The 22,995-nt window shown below is 45.1% G+C and overlaps 1 protein-coding gene and 2 non-coding genes across 3 annotated transcripts; 1 reads left to right on the top strand and 2 right to left on the bottom strand.

The window, feature by feature from the left end:
• Window positions 1-7,445: 7,445 nt before the first annotated feature.
• NDUFAF1 (NADH:ubiquinone oxidoreductase complex assembly factor 1) lies at window positions 7,446-22,057 on the bottom strand. The gene is made up of 5 exons (XM_049782138.1): window positions 21,978-22,057; window positions 16,812-17,453; window positions 15,018-15,203; window positions 11,196-11,270; window positions 7,446-7,633 (listed from the first exon to the last, which is right to left on the bottom strand). Exons 2-5 carry the CDS (start codon window positions 17,385-17,387, stop codon window positions 7,484-7,486), a joined length of 987 nt encoding a protein of 328 aa, XP_049638095.1. The 5' UTR covers window positions 17,388-17,453; window positions 21,978-22,057; the 3' UTR covers window positions 7,446-7,483.
• Window positions 10,466-10,572, bottom strand: LOC126021632 (U6 spliceosomal RNA). Its single transcript, XR_007500132.1, has one exon. It is a non-coding gene; the product is annotated as a U6 spliceosomal RNA (small nuclear RNA).
• On the top strand, window positions 11,900-12,007 carry LOC126021694 (U6 spliceosomal RNA). Its single transcript, XR_007500185.1, has one exon. It is a non-coding gene; the product is annotated as a U6 spliceosomal RNA (small nuclear RNA).
• Window positions 22,058-22,995: the final 938 nt, after the last annotated feature.

Below are 22,995 nucleotides of genomic sequence, written 5' to 3'. Positions count from 1 at the left end.
ATTTTAGTTTTTAATATTAGGAATCGATGTATTACATTAATGTTTTGCTTTCTTGACTTTAGGTTTGTGAGTTAGATATTATTGTCTATAATTTCCTAAATGATATTTTTGTCTGTTCTCAGGGTTTTTTGCTGGGCGCATCATAGGCAAAATACTAGGTTTATAGAAGGTTCCATCCATTTTGGATGGGCCCTCAAGTTGTTTATTTACACAGGGAGGGTCTCTGCCTTAAACATTTTGTTTTGGTTTGTGACTTAAGCTCCCATCTATAAATAGTCGACATCAATTTCAGACATCTTATGGACTTCAGACCGGATTAAGAACTTGGACTAAGTTCAGATACCTATTGATCATCATTGCAGTGGCTCCCCACTGTGCAGAGGGTGTATGAGCCTCTTCTTCCGAAATAAAGGCCTAGTTCAATGCCCTCAAAGATGGGCTTTCTGGTCTACCTGAACTTGAATGAAAATGGAGCTGGAGAGATAGCATGGAGGTGAGGCGTTGGTCATTGGTTCAAATGCCGGTATCTGCCAGGAGCGATTTCTGAACGTGGAGTCAGGAGTAACTCCTGAGCACTGCCAGGTGTGACCCAAAAACGACCACCATCACCACCAACAACAACAACAAATAAAGAAAAGGTGCTTCTTCTTGCCTGCTACACAGCCTTTCTGGTGTCTCTTCGAAAGATCTATGTACGTCTTAGATTTATCTTCTCAGGAGCTTGTAGTTGATTCCTTGATACATGTTTCTGGTTTTAGACACCCTGTGCTTAGGTTAGAAGTTTTTCTTTACATTTTCCTGTGATGCGCTTATGCAAACAGCCGCTCTTTTATTATTGACTAATTTTTCTTTTAATAATTATAGACAATATTGTTTGTTTACTAAAAACAAAAGGGGGAATTGTTGTGTATGTAAATATTTTGGGGGATTACTATGTTACTCACCCTAAACTGATTGGTGATTGTGCCCTACCCTAGGGTGAGACCTGGCATTCTGCCCCCACCCTAGGGTAGGACCTGATTCTGCTTTCACCATTGGTTGGTATCTGATCCCACCATTGGGTGGGACCTGACTCTGGAGTATAAAAACAGGAGTCTGTGGAAGGCCGGGAGCTTTTTGCTGGCTGGAACTGAATCTGAGTCTTTGGACTTCAGTTTTGTCCATCCGAATAAAGCAAATATTTCCACGAGCCTGATTGTCTGCGAGCTGTTTACCCGCCGTTTCTCCTCAGAACCATGGGCTAGACAGGGTGGCAGACGCGTGCTCCGAGCTGGAAGAAAAGGGCCTCATTCTCCATCCCTCCATCAGTCAACCTCTTCAGGGGCTGTCCTGCTACAGGCCACACCCGGAGACCCTCAGAAATCACTCCTAGCTCGGGGGACCATATGGGACACCTTGAGACAATATCCAGCAGAGGTCTCACTACCCTACATTTCTGTCACATCACTCTTCTATTTTCTGGTTGCATTGGATAATGCAGCCTTTATAAGTAGTATTTCTTGAAACTCCACAAGCGTGTTTGAGAGAGAGATTTATAAGGCATGTGCTATACCACTGAGCAAACTTCCAGGACCACTTGTAGACTTTGTAATAGGTTTCCTCATAGTAGAAAATGACTGTGATGGAAGGAGGAGGATTTACAAATTTCAGATAATATACCATAACTGCAACTGGGTTAAAAAAAAATAACTGGGGGTTGGGTCCACACCCAGTGGTACTTAGGTTACTCCTAGCTCTGTGCTCAGAAATCACTCCTGGGCCCGGAGAAATAGCACAGCGGCGTTTGCCTTGCAAGCAGCCGATCCAGGACCAAAGGTGGTTGGTTCGAATCCCGGTGTCCCATATGGTCCCCTGTGCCTGCCAGGAGCTATTTCTGAGCAAACAGCCAGGAGTAACCCCTGAGCACCACCGGGTGTGGCCCAAAAACCAATAAAAAAAAAAAAAAAAGGAATCACTCCTGGCAGGCTCAGGGGACCATATCGGATGCTGAGGGCTAAATCTGGTTTGTCCCGTGTCGGCTCTGTGCAAGGCAAACACCATAACACTGTGCTATCACTCTGACCCCAACTTCACCTGGATTTAAAGAGCAGAAACAAAACAAGCAGAAGACTGAGGAAAGGTGTCAAATATTAAGTGTCTTAGCTGGTAGGAATCTGACTTTATTCTATTTGTAACAGTCACAGGTCTGTTATAAAATGCTGGAAACAAGGTGTTCTGCATTTCAGTATTTATATATAGCTTTTGTACAAAAAGCATCAAAGTCCTATGCTTATGAAGCATCCGAGTTAAAAACTGCAGCAAACTAAAACTAACTCTCCTCTTTTTGCACTGTCTTCCCCACACCTTGCCAGACCCTCACATAAAAATTTCCTCGGTTCATTTATGAACATTGACTGGGAAGAATTTCTTTGGGGGAAATTGGAGGGCCAGTGGGCCACAACCAGCTTTGCTTGCTCAATAATTCCTGACTCTGTGCTCATGAATAACTCCTGGCTGGCTTGGGGGACCATACAGGTACCAGGGATCAAACCTAGGTTGACTGTTTGCAAGATAAGCACCTAATATACTCACTCTGGTCCTGAGAAGAATTTCTCTTTTATTTTTTTTTTTTTTTTGGTTTTTGGGCCACACCCGGTAATGCTCAGGGGTTACTCCTGGCTATGTGCTCAGAAGTTGCTCCTGGCTTGGGGGACCATATGGGACACCGGGGGATCGAACCGCGGTCCGTCCAAGGCTAGCACAGGCAAGGCAGGCACCTTACCTTTAGCGCCACCGCCCGGCCCCGGAAGAATTTCTCTTAAGTTTTTCATTAGCTCTTTATCTTTGGATTCAGACCATAAAGATGCAAAGATACTCTCAGGAAAAAAAGAAGTCTCTTGACATAGATGAATTCGTTAAATCTAGGAGAAAGAGAAGAATTGCAAATACTCTCACTCCAAGTAAGTCTCTTGGCACAGCATGAACTGAAGGGATGCTTGACCCTCTGTGCTGATATGGGTGAGACAGGATGCTGTGTGCTAGGACTATAATCTATATCTGTCCTCTCATTTGCTAGTTGCAAGATTCTGGGCAATTACTTTTTTCCATAATAAATCTGTTTCCTCTTCATTTAAAGTGGTTATAATTATATTATCTATCAAATCAAGATGCTAACTATAATGACTGAACTATTTCTCCACTTTTGTTTGTTTGTTTGGGGGCCACACCAGCGGTGCTCAGGGATTACTCCTGGCTCTGTGCTCAGAAATCATTCTTGAAAGGCTCAGGGGACCATATGGGATCCTGGGGATTGGATCCAGGTCCATCCCAGGTTGGCAGCATGCAAACAAATGCCCTACCGCTGTGCTATCACTCCAGCTCCTATTTCCCCACTTTTGATTAACTAGCAAAGCAGCTAACGGCAGGATCCAATAAAATCTGAAAATGAAAAATAATGAATGGCCTCTCGCCTTCCTTCCCCTCTATCCCTCTCTCATCTTGCCTTCTTTTCATTTTCTCTTTTCTTTTTCCGCTTTATCTCTTTTCTTTGTTTCCTTTCTTTTTTATTCTTTTTGTTTATTTTGTTTTGCTTTTGGATTTTGTGCCACAGCTAGGAGTACTTGGGTTACTCCTAGCTCTGCACTCAGGAATTACTCCTGGCTGTTCTTGAGGCACCATATGAGATGTCAGGTTTTGAAACCAGGTCAGCTGATTGCTAGATAAATGCCCTATCTGCTGTACTATCACTCCTGCCTCTCTTTCTTGTTTAGCTATTCCTGGCTCTGGGCTCAGTAATCATCCCTGGCAGTTCTTATTTGAGGAAGCCATGTATAGTGCCTAGAACAGAGCCATTTTTAGCCACATTCAGAGCAAGCACCTTGCCAGTGGTACTCTCTCTCCAGGCCCATCAGCTTCTTTCCCTTCAGTAAAACAGAAACAAAGAGAGTCACTGTCTCTTGCCAGACATGGAATTCTCTACTTTGTATTGCTTTGCACATAGAAGAACCTTGATTGAGCCTTACATATTTGTAGTAATTGGAATAGCGCTCTCAGCATATATTGGCAATCTAATAAATATTAATATATATATTTTTTTGGGTTTTGGGCCACACCCAATAACACTCAGGGGTTACTCCTGGCTATGTGCTCAGAAATCGCTCCTGGCTCAGAGGACCATATGGGAAGCCAGGAATCGAACCAAGGTCCGTCCTGGGTCAGTCATGTGCAAGGCAAGCACCCTACTGCTGTACTATCGCTTTGGTCCCTATTTTATTATTATATTTTATCATACAGTGTATGAGGAAGCATGGCATGCTACCATAGCCTGAATGCATGTATATATGTATATTGTCTATGAGAAACAAATAGCTCTGAGCATTTTTAAGTTTTGTAAGAGAAGAACATAGGCCAGAGCAATACAATGGGTAGGACTCTTTCCTTACATGTGTCTGACCCAAATTTGACTCTGCTGCATTCCATATAGTTCCCGTACTCTGCCAGGAATGATTTTTGAACACAGAGCCAGGAATAACCCCTGAGCAGCATCAGGTGTCCCCCCACACACCCCAAAAATAGAGACTACAGGAACCATACCACATGAGGCTGCAAACCACAAACAGGGACTGCTTGCCACTTCACAGCAAATGTCTATCAATCCTAGGTATATTCATTAATAATTATTAAGCAGAAAATTTATGATGGTCAAATAGAAGTCATTTGGATGATTGATAGTATAGGATAAAGCTATGACTTTCGGGGCCAGAGAGATAGATGGAGGTAATGCATTTGCCTTGCATGCAGGTCAGTGGTTTGAATCCCGGCATCCCATATGGCCCCCCGAGTGTGCCAGGAGCGATTTCTGAGCGAAGAGCCAGGAGTGGCCTCTGAGTGCTGCCGGATGTGACCCCAAAAAACAAAACAAAACAAAAAAGAAAATGTGAATGAGTTATTGTCTTTCCTTTTTTTTTTTGGGGGGGTCACACCTGGCAGCGCTCAGGGGTTACTCCTGGCTCTATGCTCAAAAATCACTCTTGGCAGGCTCAGGGGACCTTATGGGATGCTGGGGTTCGAACCACCGTCCTTCTGCATGCAAGGCAAACACCCTACCTCCATGCTATCTCTTCGGCCCATATCCAGTTGATTATTAACCCATATCTTTTTGTCACTTTTTTGTCACGTATTCAAGAATATGATTACAAAATTGAAGCCAGCAATGGTGCAGCAGTAGGGTGTTTGCCTTGTATGTGGCTGACCCAGGATGGACCACGGCTCAATTCCTGGTGTCCCATATGGTCCCCTAAACTAGGAGTAATTTCTGAGTGCATAGTCAGGAGTAACCCTTGAGCATCACAGAGTGTGGCCAATATATATATAAAAGAACCACAGTGATGGGCCCGGAGAGATAGCACAGAGGTGTTTGCCTTGCAAGCAGCCGATCCAGGACCAAAGGTGGTTGGTTCGAATCCCGGTGTCCTATATGGTCCCCCGTGCCTGCCAGGAGCTATTTCTGAGCAGACAGCCAGGAGTAACCCCTGAGCGCAGCCGGGTGTGACCCAAAAACCAAAAAAAAAGAAAAAAAAAAGAACCACAGTGATAGTACGGCAGTTAAGGTGCTTGCCTTGCACACAGCTAGCCCCGGCACCATATAAGGTCATGCAAACAAAGCCAGGAGTAAAAGCCCTGAGCATCAGTAGGAGGGGCCTAAATCAAGCAAATAAGTCTAAACAAGTATGAAAAGATTGCAGGGGATATATATATATATAGTTCAGTGGAAAAGTGTGAATGGAAACATACAACACATATTTTAGTTAAGGATGATAGAAAAAGTTAACTTGTCTTTGTATATTTATAAGCCTGGCTCCTTAGGGTACCTTGCTATCTCATCTTCCTGCCTCGTGTAAGATAACAGGAATTAACATGGGAAATATTTCAGAGTTGGAGTATGTGAAGATGGCATCACATGGTCCATTTAGAAGTCGTAGGTTTAAGCCCTGATGATCCCTAAAACCACCAGGTGGCCTGGTGAACCTTCAGGTCACATGTCTATGCTGAGAATCTAGGGGAGTGACTTTGAGTGCTCAGAATATCAGTAAAGATGGCCAGAGAGATAGCACAGTTGTAGGGCGTTTGCCTTATATGTAGCCGATCCAGGATGGACTCCAGTTTAAATCTCAGCATCCCATATGGTCCCCTGAGCCTGCCAAGAGCAATTTCTGAGCGCAAAGCCAGGAGTAACTGAGTGACACTGAGTGTGACCCAAAAACCAAAAAAAGAAAAAAAAAATCACTAAAGTAGTTAACCAATTTGGGGCCAGTGTGATGGCACAATGGATAGGGCGCTTATTTTGCATGTGCCCGACCCCTGGCATCCCATATGATCCCACAGCACCAGGAGTAAGCCCTGAGCATTACTGGGTATGGCCCCCCAAAAAAGGTCCAGAGAAAGAGCACAGCAGGTAGGGCATTTACCTTGTATACGGTCGACCTGGTTTCGATCCCATATGATCCCCTGGGCCTGCCAGGATTAATTTCTGAGCACAGAGCCAGGAGTAAACCCTGAGCATTGACAGATGTGGCCCTCCCCCCAAAAAAAAGTTAAGTTAACCAATTTAAGGCTTAAAGATAGCACAATGGGCTAGAAATAGAAAGATGCTTTATATTTGGGGTTCAATCCCTAGAGCCACATGTTCCCATGCATCACCTTATCCCCTGAGCACTGCAAGATGTGACTCAAAAATGAAAAATAAAGTGAGTTAACCAATATAAACTGTAAATCAGGGTCTACACCCAGAAGTACTCAGGGATTATTACTGGTTCTAAGCTCAGGAGTCACTCCTAGTGGTGCTTGGGGATCAAACCAAAGTCAGCCACATGCAACCCCTGTAACTTGCTCTTCTAGTTTGCTCTAGTGTTTTGTTTCTGGGCCTATACCCAGTGAGGCTTAGGAATTGCCCCTTGTTCTACACTCAGAAATTATTCCTACTGCTGCTCAGGGGACCATATGGGCTTCCAGGGATCAAACCCTAGACTGTCAAGTGCAAGGCAAGCAAACACCCTACCTGCTGTCCTAACTCTCCAGACCCTCATTGTAGGTTTTTCCTTGTTTGTTTTTTGGTTTGGGGGCCACACCCGGTGATGCTCAGGGTTACTCCTGGCTCTACGCTCATAACTCACTCCTGGCTTGGGGGACCATATGGGATGCTGGGGATGGAACTAAGGGCCATCCTGGGTCAGCCACGTTGAAGGCTAACACCATACCGCTGTGCTATCGCTCCAGCCCCCATTGTAGTATTTTAATGACTGGGATGCTAACCAAAGACAGCTGCTCATTTCTGCAGTGGCTACATCAGGCTGCTGATGTAGAGGAGTAGCATGTATATATACTGGCACAGGGGTCAGAGGTCTCCTGAGCACTGCCAGCAGAGATCCCTAAGCACCACCAGACTCCAAAGACGAAAAAAAAACAGCTTTACTTTTAATTATTGTTTTAGTTATACTACCAATCTTTATTTGAAAAGTCTTGGGTTAAGTTCTGGAGAATTTTCATAGGCAAATTCTTCCTTGTGGGCTGGATCAGTAAATACACCAATAAAATCTATTTCCAAGAAGAAAGGACCATCTACTTTATCAGCCAAGGTGAATCCGATGGAAGAAATCTAAATTTAAAACAGAGAAGAGTTAAAATACAGACACAGATGTAGTTAGTCTTGGGTTTCAAAATCCAAGAGATGATTTTTTTTTAAATTTTTTTCGGGGGGCCACACCCATTTGATGCTCAGGGGTTACTCCTAGCTAAGCGCTCAGAAATTGCCCCTGGCTTGGGGGGACCATATGGGACGCCGGGGGATCGAACCTCGGTCCTTCCTTGGCTAGCGCTTGCAAGGCAGACACCTTACCTCTAGCGCCACCTCACCGGCCCCGAGGTGCTTTATTTTTTAAGGTTTTGGGCCACCCTACACCACTCAGGGGTTAGCCCTAGCTCTGCACTCAAGAACTACTCTTAAATGATTCAGGGGATCATACAGGATGCCACAGTGTAGGGAGCCAGATTCTCCCTCACAGTCTTAGCATAAGCACGGCCATCTTGTAGCAAACTGCCATTTTCTAACAGGCCTGTCCTTTAGTTGAATTGTGTACGTGCCAACTGGCCATGAGTTGATGCATATCAAAAGAACCATAAGGTCACACTCTTCTGGCTCAGGAAACTCAGACCTATAGATAGAGCATTTGGTGTGATAATAGGATGTTCCTCAGGAAACTTGTATTAAATTAACAGGCACATGCCAAACCTTTTGAACTGCATGATGACAAATGCTTGCTTGACAAATGTTTGCATTGTCCCCTCCTCCCTTTGTGTAAAAAATATATAAGTCATGGCATTTCAAAAATATATTGACGCGGGGCTGGAGAGATAGCATGGAGGTAAGGGTTTGCCTTTCATGCAGAAGGTCATAAGTTCGAATCCCGGCATCCCATATGGTCCCCCGTGCCTGCCAGGAGCAATTTCTGAGCATGAAGCCAGGAGTAACCCCTGAGTACTGCCAGGTGTGACCCAAAAACCACAAAAAAAAAAAAAGAAAAAAAAAAAAGAAAAAATATATCGATGCCATAATCAGAATCCTTGGTGGTCCCCTTTTTCCCACCCATTTCCTTTTCAGGTGCAGACCCTTTCCACAACCACGAATAAACTGAAGCTGCTGGCCAGCACACCACAGATATAAAGTAGGTGGGCCACATACAAGACAAATGCCCTATTATCGGTCCAGCCCAAGGTGATTATTATTGCTGGCTCCTTATACATCAGTCTCCAGGTGAGTATGCTCCAGTTCTGTACTGTAACAAATTAAAAAGAAAAAGCAGGCCCAGTTTAAAAAAATAAAACATGTTTGCTTTCCATTCAATCTCCTTGCCTCTCTTATTTATTTATTTATTTTTTAGTTCCCTTATTTTTGGTTTCTTGGTTTCAGGGTCATACTCCGGTGTTGTATCAAATAATTAACGATGGAGCTGGATGGTGATGGATGGAGGCCTTTGTGCTTAGGCTCCAGCCACGTGGCTTCATACCCCATTCAGCCGGCGAGTCCCAGGCCCAGGTGAAAGGCAAAATCACTCACTCACAGGCAGGCTTCAGGAAGCATCAGCTTTATTCATGCCCTAACCACCACAGGTGTAGCTAGGTACACCAACACTCCGGTTCTCAAGGCTTATTCCTGGCTCTGTTCTCAGGGATCACTTCTACCTGGATTTGGGAGACCATATAGGATACTGGGAATTGAACTTGGGTTACCACATGCAAGGCAAGTACCCTACCCACTATACTATCTTGCAGCCCTGCACCTTTTCCCTTTGCAACTACCATTTCAGGGACCGGAATGATAGCTCAGTGGTAGGGCACTTGCCTTGCATGCGGGCTACCCAGGATGGACCCAGGATCCCATATGGTCCCCTAAGCCTGCAGGAGCAATTTCTGAGCATAAAGCCAGGAAAGAGTAACCCCTGAACGCTGCCAGGTGTGGCCCAGAAACCAAAAATAAATAAATAAGGTACTGTTTATATAGTTTTTATTTTTGTTTTGTTCTTTTTTGTTGTTGTTGTTCTTTGTTTTTGAGTCACACCCAGCAGTGTTCAGGAGTTATTCCTGGCTCTACACTCAGAAATCGCTCCTGGCAGGCTCGGGGGACCAAACGGAATGCGAAGATTCAAATCACCATCCTTCAGCATGCAAGGCAAATGCCCTACCTCCATGCTATCTCTCTGGCTTCCAATAAATACTGTTTAAAAAGGCAGGCTGGGAGGGAAAGGCATGAGCTGGACTTTCATAATCTAATTGTTTTTTTCCCTACCACTACAAAGAGTAGTGTGCAGTTGGAGAAATAACTACACTAACAACTATCATGGCAATCTTAATGAGTGGAGCTGGAGAGATAGCATGGAGGTAAGATGTTTGCCTTTCATGCAGAAGGACAGTGTTTCAAATCCCAGCATCCCATATGGTCCCCCGTGCCTGCCAGGGGCAATTTCTGAGCATAGAGCCAGGAGTAGGCCCTGAGCGCTGCCGGATGTGACCCAAAAACCAAAAAACAAAACAAAACAAAACAAAACAATCTTAATGAGTGAGAAAAGTAGAATGCCTGTATCGAATACAGGCAGGGCCGGGAAGGGGGGCATTAGTGATGGGAGTGTTGCACTGGTGAAGGGGGGTGTTCTGTTTATTATGACTGAAACCCAACTACAATCATGCATGTAATCATGGTGCCTAAAGATTTTATAAAACAAATAAAATATCACAAAATTCCTATTTAAATTAAATAAATAAATAAAACTGCCATTTCAGACCAGTCTTGTCTTCTTGTCTTGACCTCATTCTGAGGAGTCATAGAGCCTAGATAACTGACTGAGTTCCTGGGGAGATGAGAACCGCCTTCTTTGTGGTGGAAGCTCCCAGGAGCTTGATCCATGAAGACCCCTGAGTACCAGTTGTTTTTTTTTTTAATATGGAACTCTTCATGAAATTGCATGTCATCCTTGCACAGGGGCCATGCAAATCTTCTCTGTATTTTTCCAATTTTAGTATATGTGCTGCCAAAGCGAGCATAGCACCTTTGGATGTAGCTCAGTTGACCCCTAGACACCACAGGATATGATCCCTCCACATTAACAGTAAAGAGAAAGTGCTAGAAAAAGTGACAGCACTAAAATTCCTGCAAATGGGGGCTGGCTCACAGAACATGGCAGAGTCAGCATATGGGTGCAGCATAGGTGGGTTTTTTTGTTTTTGTTTTTGTTTTTTTGCTTTTTGGGCCACACTTGGTGACACACAGGATACTCCTGGCTCTGCTTAGAAATCGCTCCTGGCTTGGGGGACCACATGGGACACCAGAATATTGAACCGTGGTCCATCCTAGGTTAGCTCGTAGCAAGGCAAACACCCTACTGCTTGTGCCACAGCTTCGGCCCCAGTATGGATGATCTTACATCCAAGTTCACATTTTTTGGGGGGTGGTAGAGACCAACACCCAACTAAGCTCAGGGTTTACTCCTAATAGGTTTGAGTAACCGTATGGGATGCTGGGCTGGCCACATACTACCTGCTCTCCTATCTCTCTGGCCCCTCGAATTTCTTCATCCTTCAGCTTTTGAATAGAAACTGAACTCATCTTCAGGGGAGACACAAAACTAACAAAAACACAGGTTCTAGTAAAAGTATTAGAAACTCACCTTATCAGTCATCAGCTGGTACTGGGCATCCCGAATTCTTCCTTTATTAGAGAAGAAAAATTTGGAGAAAGGAATCTGAAAGAAAAATATTATAAATAATGTAAACAACTAAAGCACTTTTGAGTAATGATAAAAACATTAAATTTAGTCTTGTAATTAATATATGTAATCATGACAGAGCTGTCCAATTGAATCAAAGATACTTTCTGTGTGTGTACCACACCAGGGCTTACTCCTGGCTCTCCCCTCCGGAATCACTTCTGGTGGGCTTGGGGGACCATATCAGACGATAAAGTGTTCCAAGTACCACCAGGTGTGGCCATATCTTTATTAAAAATACTGGACTAGGGCCAGAGAGATAGCATGGAGGTAAAGCATTTGCCTTGCATGCAGAAAGACGGTGGTTTGGATTCTGGCATCCCACGAGCCTGCCTGGAGAGATTTCTGAGCATAAATCCAGCAGTGACTCCTGAGTGCTGCCAGGTGTGACCCCTCAAAAAAAAAAAAAAAAAAACTACTGTGTGGGCCGGAAAGATAGCACAGCAGTAGGGTGTTTGCCTTGCAAGCAGCTGATCCAGGATGAATGGTGGTTTGAATCCCGGCATCCCATGTGGTTCCCATAGCCTGCCAGGATGGACTTCTGAGCACCGCCGGGTGTGATTCAAAAACCAAAAAAAAAAAAAAAAAAAAAAAAATACTGTAATGTGCTCGCTTCGACAACACATATACTAAAATTGGAATGATACAGTGAAGATTAGCATGGCCCCCGTGAAAGGATGATAGCACTAATTTGTGAAACATTCCATATTTGAAAATAAAAATAAAAATACTGTAGTGGGGCCTGGAGAGATAGCACAGTGGTGTTTGCCTTGCAAGCAGCCGATCCAGGACCTAAGGTGGTTGGTTCGAATCCCAGTGTCCCATATGGTCCCCCCTACCTGCCAGGAGCTATTTCTGAGTAGACAGCCAGGAGTAACCCCTGAGCACTGCTGGGTGTGGCCCAAACACCAAAAAAAAAAAAAAAAAATACTGTAGTGAGTGCTTTTCACGTGGCCAATACAGGACAGACTGCTGCCCTGCTCCCTGCCTTCTTTCTGCGGGTGGCAGCCCAGAAGGACCAAGGAACATAATCTCTCCAGAACCCACGCCCACATCTTTTAACCTCTGAACCCCACCTCAGCACATAGTAAAAAGCACACGACAAGCTTCACAATGGGGAAATTTTGCAGTACAACTCCCTGTGTAGAGAATCAAGATGGCTGCTTTGATGATCCAAAAAGTACCAAACAGTTAGGTATCCTCTCAGAGAAAATATTTAGAGAAGAATTATGGAAGATGTTCATGGAGCTCAAAGAAAGCCTAGATCAATTTGAATGGAATGCAAATAAGAATCAAAAGGATTTGAAGATTGAAATTAGAAAATTTCATACTAAAATAATAGGTTTGAAAAATTCAGCTTATGAACTAAAAACCTCAGTGGAAAGCCTCTCCACTAGAGTAATGGCAGCTGTAAACAGGGTCAGTGAGCCAGAGGATGAGATGCAGAACAAATCCATACAGCAGAAGAGACTGGAAGAGAACCTTAAAGCAAATGATCAGTCAATGCTTAAGTACTCAAAGAATGTGAACCAATAAAAATAGAAGTCTTTGATAAACTCAACAGAAACAACATAGGAATCAATGAAGTCTCAGAACAAGAATAATAACAGGAGTTGGAGGTAGAGTGAGAAGAGGAAGAGGAGGAAGAATTTTAAGAATAAGGCGAAGTGGGGGCCGGAGAGATAGCATGGAGGTAAGGCATTTGCCTTTCATGCAGAAGGACGGTGGTTTGAATCCCGGCATCCCATATGGTCCCCTGTGCCTGCCGGGGCAATTTCTGAGCATAGGGCCAGGAGTAACCCCTGAGCACTGCTGGGTGTGACCCAAAAATCAAAAAAAAAAAAAAAAAAGAATAAGGCGAAGTGGGCCGGGCGGTGGCGCTAAAGGTAAGGTGGCTGCCTTGCCTGCGCTAGCTTGGACGGACCACGGTTCGATCCCCCGGTGTCCCATATGGTCCCCCAAGCCAGGAGCAACTTCTGAGCGCAAAGCCAGGAGTAACCCTTGAGCGTTACCGGGTGTGGCCCAAAAACCAAAAAAAAAAAAAAAAAAAAAAGAATAAGGCGAAGAAAAGGAGTAAGAAAAATAAGGGAAAGAGTAAAAATAAGGCGAAGAAGAGTAAGAAGAATATTGTGAAGAATAGTAAGAGGGCCCGAGAGATAGCATGGAGGTAGGGCATCTACCTTGCATGCAGAAGGATGGTGGTTCGAATCCTGGCATCCCATATGGTCCCCCGAGCCTGCCAGGAGCGATTTCTAAGCAGAGAGCTAGGAGTAACCCCTAAGCACTGCTGGTGTGACCCCAAAACAAAACAAAAACAAACAAACAAAAAATAATAGTAAGAAGAGGGGGAAGATGAAAAGGAAGAAAAAGAAGAGGAGGAAGGAGAGTAAGAAGGAGGCGGGGGGCCGGGCGGTGGCGCTAGAGGTAAGGTGCCTGCCTTACCTGCACTAGCCTTGGACGGAACGCGGTTCGATCCCCCGGCGTCCCATATGGTCCCCCAAGCCAGGAGCGACTTCTGAGCGCATAGCCAGGAGTAACCCCTGAGCATCACCGGGTGTGGCCCAAAAACCAAAAACCAAAAAAAAAAAAAAAAAAAAAAAAAGAAGGTGAAAAATAGTAAGAAGGGGAAGAGAAAGAGGAGGGGAAAAAAAAGAAGAGAAGAAAAAAGACAAGAGGAGAAGGCTAAGGATATGGTTCAATTTGTAGAGTAGATGACCTATATATCTCAATGCCTAGATTTGATCCCAAATGATCTCATGTCCATGCTAGAGCATGACATGAGAGTATGAATTCATCTATATCTGTATGTATGAAATGTGGTGTATTTATGCATACTCACATCTAATAAAGCAACTGTAAAAAATACAGGAAGAAGTGGGAGGGAGGGTGGGGCAGTGGTGGTGGGAATGCTGCACTGGTGAAGGGGGTGTTCTGGTTATGACTGAAACCCAACTGCAATCACACTTGTCATCATGGTAATTGCCAAGAGAAATTTCTGAGCACAGAGCCAGGAGTAACCCCTGAGGCCTGCCGGGTGTGCCCCAAAAGCCAAAAGAAGAAGGAATATTGTAGTGAGGCTGGAGAATACACATAACAGACTGATCACATGTTATGAATACAGTAGGCCCGGGTTCCATTCCCTGTACCTCAGATTATGCAGCTCCATCAGAAGTGGTTCCCCCTAGCAGAGAATGGGAGTATCCCAAAACCAAACAAAAGTAAGTAGTCAGTAAGGTAACAACACTTAAGAGGTGAAGCCAAATACATAAATTTTCCCCTGGGTTTTCCCCTTCCTCCTAAGACAGTGCTTCTCAATAATTTTCTGTCATGCCCCCCTACAAAGAAGAACACCCCCCCATGTGGCTGTAAATAGTATCTTTATTTAAAAAAAAAATGTTAACCTGCAAAACAAAAATATATTAAATACTTAGAGCTGATTTTTTAATCAGAGGTGATGTCTGGATTAATGGCTACAATGAGCACGTTTTGCAATGCATAGCTTTTCGAAGCGGGGTTTGAAGCAGGACACAGCAACTCTCAGCTCCAGAGACATTGCAGAGACATAAACACAGGGCTTAGCTTGTTATGACAGTGTTTGTCTAGGTCAAACGTGCCCCCGTGCCCCCCTTTATGGAGCCTCATGACCCCTCTTTGAGAAGCACTGTCCTAAGATAAGGAAACTACAATGTAGCCCAAAAGATTCGCATTAGTGAACTGGTTCACCTTGACTTCCTGCCAGTAGGGGCCACCACGGGTGAACATGAAATAACTGTACATCTGGTCCTTCCGCTGGATTAGATCCGTGGTCTCTTTGATATTCACCATCCAAGGCCGACCATCTCCCCGAACTCGGAGATATAGAGTGTTGAACTGGGACCAGTCATAAGACCTCCTCCTCTCAAAGGGGCCCTGAGGTACAGAAAGGATCGTTTATTTCACCTCACTTTCCTTTTATAAGCAAATTAATCACCAAGTCAGAAATATCAAAAAGACCCAGTAAGGGGCCGGAGCAATAATACAATGGACAGGCCATGCGATGACCAGCATCTCTGGCATCCCTTACGTTGCCTCAAGCTCACCAGGAGTAATCCTTGTGCATTGCTGTGTGACCCAAAAACTTTAAAAAAGGGCCGGAGAGATAGCATGGAGGTAAGGCATTTGCCTTTCATGTGGAAGGTCGGTGATTCGAATCCCAGCATCCCATATGGTCCCCTGTGCCTGCCAGGGGCGATTTCTGAGCATAGAGCCAGGACTAACCCCTAAGCGCTGCCGGGTGTGACCCAAAAACCAAAAAATATATATAAAAAAAACTTTAAAAAAGATCCAATTAATATTTTTTCCTTTTGGGGGTACCACCTCAAGGTAGCAGATAAATGTGGTGATATTTCTATTCACCCATCACAAGGAGTGACCCCCTGATGCCAAGCAAGACGTAGCTCCTGAGTTCCACCAGGCATAACTCCAGAATAAAATGCCAAAAATACAATGATGTTTCTGAGGTGAGGTTCAAGTCAGGGCTAACACTTGGTTGGCACCTCTGAACTGAGCCTGAACAGGTTGGTAATTTACCCTATTCCTTACCCTATTCCTCAGGCCACAACTTCTAAGGAGGCCATTCACAGGACTTCCTTCCACTAGATCAGGAACTGATGAAAGAGCTCAGTATAAACTGCTCTTTTCTAACAGCTCCCATCCTTATGCTAGACATTTTACATACATTATTTGCTTATTTTAGGTGTTGTGGCCACACCCAGCTTACTCCTGGCTCCGCATTCACTCTCCTGGTAATGCTAGGGGACCATGTGCAGTGCCAAGAGACCAGTGCCAAGGACTGAACCCAGATTGGTGGTGTGCAAGGCAAGTGCAATAGCAATACTCCATGCATGCATAATATATTTTCAAAATAATCCTGAATCTTTCAAACAATGACTAAATTCTGAGCTTAGAAGAGGGTAAATCCAAGATGAGCTGAGCACATCTTTTTTTTTTTTTAATTATTGTGACCAATGTGTGAGCCTAGCACATCTCATAGGAACACAATATGCTCAAAACAGTTGAGTGTAGGCTGGGTAGTTCACTCAGTGAGATGGAGTACAGGCTTGTTATACAGGAGGCCAAGGCTGGATCTCATGAAGTATTACATGACCATCACCAAGAACAACTCCTGAATTCTAAAAGCAGCCCCTGAGCACCAATGGCTATGGCCCTAAGGCCAAAAAAAAAAAAAAAAAAAATAGTGAAGATGGGAGGTGGGAATGTCAGGCCATTCCAGGGACTGGTTCTACGTTAAAGAGAATATCCATCTCCGAGAACCTTTCCAGTGTCAACCATCTGAGGAACCCTGGCCCAGAGCCATGCCCAGAAGAAAGGCACGTCTCCCCTGAGCTTTGGATCCTGGGCCTCGGGGTTTCTGATCCCACACCCAAAATATAACCCAAGATTTTCAGGAATCTTCAAAACTCAGTGGTCCACTGACGGTCACCCCAGCTGACCCCGAGGCGCCTGCCCCTCACCGACCCTCAGAGGCCTGGATATCATGGCGCAATAGCCACTGCGGCTGTGCTCCCCGTCCAGAGGTGCTGCAGAGCTCAGGGTCCCATACACCAGCGCACTCTGATTGTTCTTGCCCATCTTCAGGAACACTTCACTTCGGCCTCCGATCGTCTTATCCGAAGTCACGACCCACTTGTCCAAATCTTCTTTTCCACGGAACTGCCACACAACCTTGGCTTGCTCCAGCAAGACCTCATGCAGAGGGCGGCCTTCCGGCCCTATCCAGCGGTTCACAATGTCATCCTTCAAACGCCTAAAATGGTCCTTGACTTCATCTCGAATGGCTTTATCAAAACTAATTTCTGGCTTTTCCTCAGGAGAACTTATATCCAAATCGGCTTCTTTGGGCCGATGTCCTTGCAAACCCCCTCTAGATGTATTCTGAGCAAAGGTGCTGCCAGGAAGTGTCACAGGTTTTGGGGAGTTACTGGAACAATAGTTTGCCAAGCAGCCTCCCCTAAAAGAGCACAAAGCAACGCCTGGTTTCAGGCATTTTCTGAGCTTGTAAGTACCAATCAGCAATTTGTCAGCCAAGACCATGGTAAGACAAAGTCAAAAGATAAATTTCTCTCTGGAAAGAAACGTCAGCAAAGAACTCCAGTCTGCCTGTATAGGAAGAAACAATGAGGAGTTACTAGAGTAGCAACTTTCCTAGGAAGTTTCCTCTTAAACTGAACTCTTTTCTTTTTGGGGGGTGTCACACCCGGCAGCGCTCAGGGGTTACTCCTGGCTCTACGCTCAGAAATCTCTCCTGGCAGGCTCGGGGGACCATATGGGATGCCGAGATTTGAACCACCGTCCTTCTGCATGCAAGGCAAACACCTTACCTCCATGCTATCTCTCCAGCCCCTAAAATGGAGATTTTGATTAGAAAAATAATATAACAAAATAGCCTTGCACACAGTCAACCTGGATTCAATTCCTGGCATCATATTTGGTCCCTGATCCCAGCCAGGAATGAAACTTAAACTCGGGGCCAGGAGTAAAGTCTTGATAAGCACTGGGGTTGGCCACAAAACCGAATTACTTAAATTAATTTGATGAAAAAAAATTAATTTGATGGAGATTCTATGCTAGGGAGGTGACTCAATGGTATAGCACATGCCTTGCATATGTAACACCATAGTTCCATTCCCACAATGGCAACACAACAAAAGGGGAATCTGGGGGCTGGAGCAGTGACGCAAGCTGTAGGGCATCTGCCATGCACGCAATCCCCCGGCATCCCATATGGTCCTCCAAGCCAGGAGCAATTTCTGAGTGCACAGCCAGAATTAACCCCTGAGTGTCACTGGGTGTGCCCAAAAACCCAAAAAAAAAAAAAAAAAAACCTGCAAAAAAAAAAAAAAAAAATATATATATATATATTTGGTTTTTGGGCCACACCCGGCGATGGTCAGGGGTTACTCCTGGCTGTCTGCTCAGAAATAGCTCCTGACAGGCACGGGGGACCATATGGGACACAGGGATTCGAACCAACCACCTTTGGTCCTGGATGGGCTGCTTGCAAGGCAAACGCCACTGAGCTATCTCTCCGGGCCCAAAACCCTGCAAATATTAACTTATAAAATAGCACCAAAGTTCCTCCAAAATAGTGCTCTGTCTTCTCACACTCATGAGCAATACCCTCAGCTTTAACAAACCAACTGTAATTGTGCCTGAACACAACAAAAGAAATCAAGACTGAAGCTACAGAAATGTGCCGGAGAGATAGCATGGAGGTAGGGCATTTGCGATGCATGCAGAAGGGTGGTGGTTCGAAACCTGGCATCCCATATGGTCCCCAGAGCCTGCCAGGAGCGATTTTTGAGTGTAGAGCCAGGAATAACACCTGAGCGCTGCTGGTTGTGACCCAAAAATAAAAAATAATAAAAATAAAAGAAACTACAGAAGTGACCAAACGGCTGAACTATCCTGGCTAAAATGAGTAAATTAAGGGCCAGAATGATAGTATAGTGGAAAGAAGGTATATGCCTTGTATGCAGTCGATCCAAATTCTATTCCAAGAATCCCATCTGGTTCCCTGAGACCTCTGAGCTCAGAGCCAAAAGAAAATCCTTAGCATCCCTGGGTATGACACCCCCCCAAAATTCAAAGAGTAAATGGAGTAAGAGAGATAGCACAATGAGTAGGGCATTTGCCTGGCACACAGCCAACCAGGGTTCGATCCCCAGCATCCCTTATCACCTGTGTCTCGAACCTGCCAAAAGTGATTTATGAATGCAGAGCCAGGAATAAATCCCTGAGCACTGCAGGGTGTGGCACAAAAACAGAAACAAAAAACTAAGGTATATTATCTTGACAACATCATTCTAAACAAAATTTTTTTTCTTGGGGATAGAACAATAGCACAGTGGGGAGACTATTTGCCTTGCATTAGACCAACCAGGATTAGATCTCCAGCATCCCAGATGGTCTCCTGCCACATGTGATTCCTATGCACAAAGCCAGGAAGAAATCTGAGCACCACACGGTGTGGAGAAAAAAAATTCTCTCTTACAGAAGACCTGATACCCAATCTCTACTTAGTTCTATCTCCCAACTTCCCCAAAGTCACCTGGGTTTTTTTGTGATTTTTTGGTGGGTTTTTTTGTTGGTTTTTTTTTTGGTATGTTAGGGGTGATTGCAGGGGGTTGTTTTGGGGCCACAGTTGGTAAAGCTCAGGACTTATTCCTAGCTCTGCACTCAGAGATCACTCCTGGCAGCCTAGGGAAGCATATCAGGTGACCTGATCAACCCAGGGTTGGCGAAATGAAAGGTAAATGCCCAGCTCTCTATATCTCTCTACCCCTATAGTGTCATCCAAAAAGTAAGTGCCTTCTGGCATTCAATTACTCAGATGCTCCACGATCATGTTCACTGTGTGCACTCTCTACCTACAGAGAGGATACATACAAATTACTTGGGGACAAAGATGTTATAGAACTGGAGCATGCTTTACCTGCAGGAGGTATTGGCTAGATGGCCAGTACTACATGCTTCTCACCAGGAAGGTCCTCCAATAATCACAGGGTGTGGCCCACAAGACAAAAACAAAAATCAAAAAATCCAGGGCCGGAGAGATAGCACAGCAGTATGGCACTTGCCTTGCATGCGACCATCCCAAATGGTCCCCTGAGAGAGTAACCCCTGAGCACTGCTAGGTGTAACCCAAAAAAACAAATTATTATAACTTATTATATCAGGTGGTCTCTGGCTGGACACTCTCCATATTCTCCTAAGAAAATAACTGGACGTTGTCCCATATTCTCATAATAAATTGCCTCTCGGGCCCGGAGAGATAGCACAGCGATGTTTGCCTTGCAAGCAGCCGATCCAGAACCAAAGGTGGTTGGTTCGAATCCCGGTGTCCCATATGGTCCCCCGTGCCTGCCAGTTGCTATTTCTGAGCAGACAGCCAGGAGTAACCCTTGAGCACTGCCGGGTGTGGCCCAAAAAACAAAAAAATTTAAAAAATTAAAAAATTAAAATAGGGGCCGGGCGGTGGCGCTGGAGCTAAGGTGCCTGCCTTGCCTGCGCACGGACCGCGGTTCGATCCCCCGGCGTCCCATATGGTCCCCCAAGAAGCCAGGAGCAACTTCTGAGCGCATAGCCAGGAGTAACCCCTGAGCGTCACAGGGTGTGGCCCAAAAACCAAAAAAAAAAAAAAAAAAAAATTAAAATAAATTGCCTCTCATTTAGCCCTTGAGTTAGAGAATCTTGTCTTTTGTCTGACCTTAACTTTTGGAACTGTGACTTGAACATAATTGATGCTTGGTAATATTAGCTGAATAAATGAAAAAAACATGCAAACTATGTTTTCACATGGAAGTAAAACCAGGAAGTCATGTGTATCTTAAAATTGACAGGTAATGGGGCCGGAGCAGTGGCACAGCGGTAGGGCATTTGCCTTGCGCACGGCTGACCCAGGATGGACCTTAGTTCGATCTCCAGCATCCCATATGGCCCCCCAAACCAGAAGCAATTTCTGAGCATATGGCTAGGCGTAACCCCTGAGCATCACCACACCAGGTGTGGCCCAAAAACCAAAGAAAAAAACCTGACAGATAATATTCAAACTTCATTCACTGATTATATTTAACTTATTTTACCTCTACATATATAGGAACTGGCAAAAACAAATGCTGTAATTAATTTGTACAGTAATAAAACAACACTCTTGAGATCCATGCTCAAACTCCACTAATTAAGATCAAATATGAAGGAATCAAATTTGCACATAAAGGGCCAGAGAGATAGCACAGCGGTAGGGCATTTGCCTTGCATGCGGCTGACCTAGAAAGGACCTGGGTTCAATTCCCTGCATCCCATATGGTCCCCCAAGTCAGTCAGGAGGAATTTCTGAGTGCAGAGCTACAGTAATCCGAGTGCCGCAGGGTGTGACCCAAAAACCAAAAAACACACACACACACACACACACACAGCACATAAAGGGGCCAGAGCAGTAGGATTCAGAGCAAGTAGGATTCTTGCCTTGCATATAGCCAAATCTTAGTTTGATCCAGCACTCCATATGGTCCACCATGCCCCTCCAGGACTAGTCCCTAGCAAGGAACCTGGAGTAAATCTGTCTGGAGTAAATCCTGAGCACCACCGGGTGTGGCCCAAAAAAAAAAAAAAAAAAAAAAACTGCACAGGGAAGGAGATGGAAGCATATATATTAGAACTAGATAAAAATGTATAAAATAAAATTAAAAAAAACATTTTAGGGATAAAAGGTTTGCAGTTGAGGACGATTAGTTTTCCTCATGTCCAAGTGTTGTATCTTCTCTAAGAACCTAACGTTTATTATAATCGTTTTTGTTTCTCATGAGCCAAGTCAAACCCATTCACTGAGGCAGGCCAAAATTGATCCTGAGTTTTGATTTGGGGGGGGGGGGGCGGGGGCACACACATTTGACACTCAAGGGTTACTCCTGGCTCTGCGCTCAGAAATCGCTCCTGGATGGCTCGGGGGATAAAATGGGATGCCAGGGATCGAACCCGGGTCCTTCCTGGGTCAACCGCGTGTGCAAGGCAGACGCCCTACCGCTTGCGCCTCCGCTCTGGCTCCGAAGTGGGGGGGTTCAAACTGCCTTTAGCTCCCGACCCCACTCGCGAGAGCGGTCGAGAACCGGATCCTGGACCCACCTGCCGGGGCTCCGTCGCCCTCCCGGGTCAGGCCCGGGCGCACCGACCTCGACCTCGGACAAGCGGAGGCGACTTCCGCCCGGGTCCTCTGCTTTTCCCGTCCGGGTGCACCCGCTTCCTGTGTGGGTCCCCTTGTTTTAATTGTCCCGCGCCCACTAGGCCACAGGGCACTAAAGTTCCGACGCTAGTGCAGAGGCCTGGAGAGAGGAATTCAGTTTTGGAACCCGAAATCCCTCCCACACACCAAGGCTTTTGCTCCATTAGTTAAACCCAGAGCCTGGTTTCTACCCCGCCTAATTATTTTCTGTTCAGTGTGAAAGAGTAAGAAGATATTTTGGGGTGTTGTTGTTGTTTTGGGGTAGGAAGCCCAGATCCAGAGAACTCAATCTCTCATCTTTCAAACAGGACCATGTCAAGCTTAAAGCCTCTTGATTCCCAAGGCCTGGGTTTCCCCCTACTATCTCCCAGCTGTTCCACCCAAAAGCTATTCTTTCAGGGTTCACAAATACTGGTTTTTGCGGGAATTGCCCTTGCAGAATCACTGGCCTCCACCACTCACCTGATGGTGAGCTTTCCTGAGCGACTTGCCCAGCCCTATTCTCTAGGTGGAGGCTGGAGGGATCTGCCCACCTTCCATTTTACCTGGTATTCATTTTAACTATATCTTAGCTATTCCTATCTCTCACTTCCCCCTGCCAAGGTGAGCTTCTTTAGTCTTTAATGAGGTGTTCTTTCCATCCCCAGCATCAATACAGGGCCAATTAGCACTCAGCAGGAATGGAAGAGAATTGTACTTCTTACCCTTCAGTAGGCTCAATAGGGTCCCCAAATACAATTTTCCATTCCAAAGTTTTCCTCCATCACGAATTTCTATCCCACCACCACTTTCTTCCTGCTTAGTCTTCTCTACACTATCTGGTTCTCCAAACTTCTGCACACTTAGATATTCCTTCCTTCAGACTTCTTTCTCTTTCCAGAGTCTTAGATACAAATGATCTCGAAAGCCCACCTCCCTGGG

The sequence above is a fragment of the Suncus etruscus genome, chromosome 10 (genome assembly GCF_024139225.1).
Source record: "Suncus etruscus isolate mSunEtr1 chromosome 10, mSunEtr1.pri.cur, whole genome shotgun sequence".
Taxonomy (NCBI): Eukaryota; Metazoa; Chordata; class Mammalia; order Eulipotyphla; family Soricidae; genus Suncus; species Suncus etruscus.
This window is presented reverse-complemented; position numbering and strand designations above follow the sequence as displayed.

Coding starts and splice junctions, on each gene's coding strand:
- NDUFAF1 (XM_049782138.1), bottom strand. CDS start 17,387: ATGGTCTTGGCTGACAAATTGCTGATTGGTACTTACAAGCTCAGAAAA. Junction 15,204..16,811: donor TGATATCCAGGCCTCTGAGG/GTCGGTGAGGGG, acceptor TCTGTACCTCAG/GGCCCCTTTGAGAGGAGGAG. Junction 11,271..15,017: donor CCTACTGGCAGGAAGTCAAG/GTGAACCAGTTC, acceptor TTTTTCTTTCAG/ATTCCTTTCTCCAAATTTTT.